General features: G+C 36.4%; 1 protein-coding gene across 1 annotated transcript; it reads right to left on the reverse strand.

Annotated features, from left to right (window-relative positions):
- Positions 1 to 1,025: 1,025 nt before the first annotated feature.
- On the reverse strand, positions 1,026 to 3,554 carry LOC128184521 (39S ribosomal protein L23, mitochondrial-like). The gene is made up of 5 exons (XM_052854042.1): positions 3,396 to 3,554; positions 3,080 to 3,232; positions 2,806 to 2,888; positions 1,516 to 1,610; positions 1,026 to 1,284 (listed from the first exon to the last, which is right to left on the reverse strand). Exons 1-5 carry the CDS (start codon positions 3,449 to 3,451, stop codon positions 1,138 to 1,140), a joined length of 534 nt encoding a protein of 177 aa, XP_052710002.1. The 5' UTR covers positions 3,452 to 3,554; the 3' UTR covers positions 1,026 to 1,137.
- Positions 3,555 to 6,298: the final 2,744 nt, after the last annotated feature.

The following is a 6,298-nucleotide window of genomic DNA, read 5'->3' on the forward strand; positions in this document are numbered from 1 at the left end:
CAATTTTTAGGTAGAAGGCTTCAGAGGTTTTTCATTGACATCATAACCATGCATTTAGTTTTTCTCGAATTTATATGGGAATATAGCAGATTTTCTAGGATTTTATACATTTTTACTATATGGCTATATTGGCTCTGCCCAAGGGCCAGGACCCCTGTTTCATATTAAGTTTCTCAAATATTTCACAACTTAGATAGAGGGCTTCACAGATCTCGACTTAATTACCATGCATTTAGTTTTTTTTCAAATGTGTATGGGAGTGGGGAAGATTTTCGAAGATTTAATACATTAATTTTTTCCTGTATGGCCATTTTGGGCCCATCCTTTTTTTTTTAAACATATTTGGCCCTACCTCTGAGGCCCGGGGGTGGTAGAGCCATGAATTTCACAATTAAGATTCCTCTTACAATGTACATAGAGATGGTTCGCATCAAAAATCCGTAACTACAGGCTTTGACAGAGATCTGAAGTTCAAAATGTAAAATTGTTAGCGCACTACGACAGATGATGACCACTTTCAGTAGGTCACTGAGCTGTTCTGCTATATCTGTATACAAAGCTCTCCTGTTTAAGGAGATTTATAAAGTTTTAAAATGGCCACAACCACTCAGTCCCCTTGAATAGAATGTTGTTTTTGAACAAGGAGTCTGTGTAACTTGCCCATCAGACCTGCTACAATATCTTAAAATTAATTATGCTATTTTGGCCATAAACTGTAATTTAGTATAGAAAGTCCAAAAATGTAATCTTAAACATTTGAAACTTTTTATTACATGCATCTTCATTGAAATGCTCTTCACCTCAAGGAGATTATAAGAGTCTACAAATGGTAAAAACCATCAAACCCTCTTAAGTTTGGTGATTCTAGAGTATGTGTACATTAAAGAGACTCATTAATTAAGGACTTTTTGGCGTTAAATGCATGTATTGTAAAAAGTTGAATTGGATATGAGATAAAGCAGGTTTTTTTTTTGCCAAAGAGTTTTTGTTCTCAACCTTTTAAATGACTAAAAATTCAAACAGTATTAAGCACTGGCAATAAATTTAATTACACAAAAACATACATACAGCCAAAAAAAATAATGTACATATAGATATACACTAGTGTCTGTCACTCTTTATGATAAAACACAGTTTCTATTGTAGGAAGAACTTGGGTATTCCCAGTGTTTTACTACTCTCGGTCTCATTTTTCAACGCTGTTTTCTTTTCAGCCTCTTCCTCTTTGTTTTGTTTTGAGCGATATCCTTTTGCAATATCTGGGAAGTAAAATGTGCTGTCCTTCTACAATAAAGATCCAATCACAACTGAGAGTAATGCTACACAGGTTACTAAAATAACATAGAAGATTCCTTATCCTGAGATACCTTAGTTCCTTACATAATAACTTTCTAGAAGTTATTCAAAAATCTGTTCCTTAAGCTCTTTGTTTATAATTAAACTTTTTTTTTCATTGGCAATTCACTTCGAAAGAAAACTATTCAGTCATGTATCAGAAGAGTCTGAACTGCCTACCAGTGTGACAAAGGCAAACCTTCTGTCGAAGTCTGTGGTGGAGAAAGTGGTCCTCAGCCAGGGCTCATCCGCGGCCCTTTCAAGGGCATCCTTGCCTAAAACAAACCAAAGCAAGCATTTACCAAGAAATTACATGTACGGTATATCTTTCCATAAACTAGAATTACTTTTGTTTTACTTTTTGCACCTTTATTACTTTTATGAAACCACACGCTTCATCGTCAGTAACTACTAGATTTTTGGTAGACGGTACAATTTAACACGCTCATCATAGTGCCATATTGTTTTTGCAACAGGATGAATTGCTTCCTGGTTACGAAAATCTGGAATATCAACTCAAACTTAAATTGAATTAAACATGCCTTTGAGCTATATAGCTCTATGCATTTTTCAATTACTACCTGAGCAGATCAAAGGATCTGGCCCCAGGTCCATAAAACTTTGACAAGCTCACTTTTGATTTCAGTCTCACTTTTACAAAAGGAATGGGAAAGTGAGACTGAGATCAAAAGTGAGCTCGTCTAACTTTATGACCTTGGACATGATTTTAATCAAACTGAGTGATTGATCTTCAAGGTCACCAAGCCTAAAGACCTACAGGCTGACCCCCTTTTTCTTGGGTTAGTCATAAATGTATTATTTCTCCTCATCTTAAAGTGGCCCTTGTCCTCAGTGATACAGATAACAGGTAAATAGTTCAAATTGTTTGTACTCGTATCAGCTTGATACACAATTGTTAGATGATATAAAAAGACCACACAGTCTTAGTCATTGATAACTTGAAAACGTGTGTACTCGTATCAGCTTGATACACAATTGTTAGATGACATAAAAAGACCACACAGTCTTAGTCATTGATAACTTGAAAACGTGTTGCAGCTAACAGTCAGATTTGACCAATTGTCAAGCTTTTGTTCAGGAGGTGGTTTCCGTTAATATTTTCAACAATTGAAGCTGTGATAAAAGTCACATAAAAAAAACCCCTGATTATACTGTAAACTCCTTATTTTATGAGAGTACTTAATTCCTCAATTCCGCTGTTTTGTATCAAATTGCGATCACCAATTTTTTGTTATAATTTCCTATACACGTAGTTCAAAACTGTCTGAAAGTGAGGTTTTAAAATCCATGAGGGTTGCTTCTCGCGATTTTATGCGGAAATTAATTCCTCGCAATTAATTAGGAATGTACAGTGTCTTAATGTTCACCTTCCTTTGGTTATTAATACATGTGGTTGTCACTGTTTTACCTTACTTCACTTATTGATTGAATACAGCTTAATGTCTATACCTTCAATGGTATATGTTCTGATCTTCAGCACCTTAACTCCGTAGATCTTCTCCAGATATTCTCTGATATCATGTTTAGTCATTCTAAAAATCCAAAAACAAAACATAATGGCTTAAGTTGATAAAGCTCCAGAATACTGTGAAATGAGAAGGAGTAATTTTTCACTGGTTCATATATATGGAATCTACTATTTGAAGCATATTTAAAAGAAAAGTGAAAGGCAGATTTTTGTAAAATCTTCAGAGTTTAACACAAAGAAAACAATCAATCTTACTCTCTGTGGACTTCAAATTGAACCGAGTTAGGAGGAGATTTGTTCCGTTCATCTCGCATTATCTTCATCCAAAACTGAGGCAGAAAAAGACGGGTTTGGGGGTTTCCAGGGCGATATATAGGGTATCGAAAAGTAGGCCTCTCCCATAATGGGCTGAAAAAATATCAATGCTTTATTTACAACTAAATACATGAATGTTTATATTCTCTGAGAAAATTCGAGTACTGCTTTGAATATTGCATCTAGAATATTGGAAACTATATTACTGCTACTATATTGAATATTCATTGCAGGGCATGTAAACCAAAAGACTTACATGCTTTTTAAAAAACGGGATACAGGTCGTAAATCGGGCCTTTTTCTAAAGCTCATGTCATTTGTTTACAAAATTGACCCCCATGCGTTTTTCTTTACCAATATACTACTTCCGGTTTAAAGACACAAGGTAAGTTTCACATCAGTTTATTCGGAGTATTAAAAACAAATGTCAAGGATCTAACCATTTTTAAGTCAAGAACAACTTTGCTTTTGTAGCTTTTAAAAGTAAACATTAAATGGTTCTGTCCTATATTATCAATATATTTAAATGCTAAACGATATTGTTAAAAGTGAAAAAGTGAAAGTAGATTCGGAACATACTAAAGACCTGAAATACTAATGACCTGAAAGACCTGAAGGACCTGAAATTTTATATAAATGATACTTTTATAAGATTTTAGTCAAATGAAATTATTTTGTGGGGGTTTAAATCATATTTCCAGGTATAATTTTGTTTGAAAAAATATCATAATGATCAGTTATTCAAGCAGAAATATGAAAGACCTGAAAATTTGAATTGACCTGAAAATTTCAAATGACCTGAAATTTTATATAATTAATATAAATGATACTTTTATAAGATTTTGGTCAAATGAAATTACTTTGTGGGGGTTTACATCATATTTCCAGATTTCCAATTGTGTTGAAAAATATTATAATGAGCTGTTATTTACGCAGAAATATGAAAGACCTGAAAATTTGAATTGACCTGAATTTTCAAATGACCTGAAATGTTAAATGATTGATACATTTCTATGTTCTGTGTCAATATTAATGTCTATTTGTAAGTTTTTTATCATATTTCCAGGTATATATGTGTTAAAATATATCATACCGATCAATTATTATGCAGGAATACGAAAGACCTGAAAATTTGAATCGCCATGGAACTGAATATTAACTGACCAGAAATTTTATATAATTTTTATATAATTGATACATTTGTATATTCTGTGTAAATTTTAATGTATATTTGTGCGTTTTTATCATATTTCCAGATATATACGTGTTGAAATATATCATTGAATAGCACCATTATCGTTTATTTACGCAGAAGTGCGATCCCCATCTAAAGTTGGAATTGACCTGAAAATTTTAGATTACCTGACATTTTTATGCAAAAGATACGTTGTTCTGAGTCAAATTAGATAACAACAGTTCATGTCTTTATTTATTTTCACATGTATATACACCTCCTTTCATATCTGTGTCTGATCAAGTTCCTTTGAGGGCTTCTGGGAGGAGATAATGCTGGACATTCGGGGAAGACTGCAATATAACTGTTTATGTTATTTGAAGCATTCACCCATATTGCACATATGTATGGTGTTCCGATGGGGCCACTTCGACCTTCGCACTTTCGCCTTTAGGTCGAAGATGCGAGAGTGCGAAGTTGCGAAGGCGAAAGTGCGAGAGTGCGACGGCGAAGGAGCGAAAGTGCGAAGATGCGACGGCGAAGCGCGAAGATGCGAAGGCGAAAGCGCGAAGGTGCGAAGGCGAAGGAGCGATACTACTATCGCTCCCTCGCCTTCGCAACTTCGCACTCTCGCCTTCGCACTTTCGCACTTTCGCCTTCGCCTTTTTTGATAGCATTCAGAAAGTCTCGGTCTATTACATAGAATTTGATGCAGGCACCGTACTCGCAAAGGTTTTCCGATTAATCCATGATATCATTGGTACGCATGCGCTAAGCCATTGTGCTTACTATGAATGTTTATAAATATTTTAATGTGTATATGTGACATTTATGATTACCAGTGCTGGCTATGCCTAATCGTTATATACTCCATATAAAATGTAAGGTCCGCCATAATGTATGTTATACATATGCACTTCCAGACTCCTGTCACTTACCAGCTGTCTGTTTACCGTAGATCAAACACAGTAACATTCTAATTTCATTATGCGACACTCCTTGCTGGTGTATGGATCTAGAGGTGGAGAGGGGGTCCCCCCCCCCCCCCCCCGGAAAATTCAATACTAATAACTTCACACATGCAGTAAAGGGAGAGAGAAGGTCCGGATCTCATCCCCCCGGAAAATTTAATTTTATTAATTATATATAATAAAATCTCCAAAATATGTCTCGGAACCCTCCCCCACCCCCGACAAATATAATTATTTATCCACCCCACCCCCTAGAAAAAGTTATGGATCTGCGCAGGCTGTTGAAAATAAATTCTAAAAAGTCCATCGTCTGCCTCAGATGTCCTTTTATACAGCTAAAATTGTCTTTAAACGATAGAGAGTTCCATAATTATAAAAAGGCGAAGGCGAAAGTGCGAAGATGCGAAGGCGAGAATGCGAAGTTGCGAATGCGAGAGTGCGATATTAGTATCGCTTCTTCGCCGTCGCAACTTCGCACTCTCGCCGTCGCAACTTCGCGCTTCGCCGTCGCATCTTCGCACTTTCGCTCCTTCGCCGTCGCACTCTCGCACTTTCGCCGTCGCAACTTCGCACTCTCGTACCTCGACCTAAAGGCGAAAGTGCGAAGGTCGAAGTGGCCCCATCGGAACACCATACATATGTCCTAACTCCCAGCAAGATATTACAAAGAAAGGAGACTAACATGATAGTATGGTGTTCCGATGGGGCCACTTCGACCTTCGCACTTTCGCCTTTAGGTCGAGGTACGAGAATTTTCCGGGGGGGGGGGGGGGGACCCCCTCTCCACCTCTAGATCCATACACCAGCAAGGAGTGTCGCATAATGAAATTAGAATGTTACTGTGTTTGATCTACGGTAAACAGACAGCTGGTAAGTGACAGGAGTCTGGAAGTGCATATGTATACATTATAGCGGACCTTACATTTTATATGGAGTAGATAACGATTAGGCATAGCTAGCACTGGTAAACATAAATGTCACATATACACATTAAAATATTTATAAACATTCATA

Source organism: Crassostrea angulata, chromosome 5, assembly GCF_025612915.1.
Source record: "Crassostrea angulata isolate pt1a10 chromosome 5, ASM2561291v2, whole genome shotgun sequence".
NCBI classification, from domain to species: domain Eukaryota; kingdom Metazoa; phylum Mollusca; class Bivalvia; order Ostreida; family Ostreidae; genus Magallana; species Magallana angulata.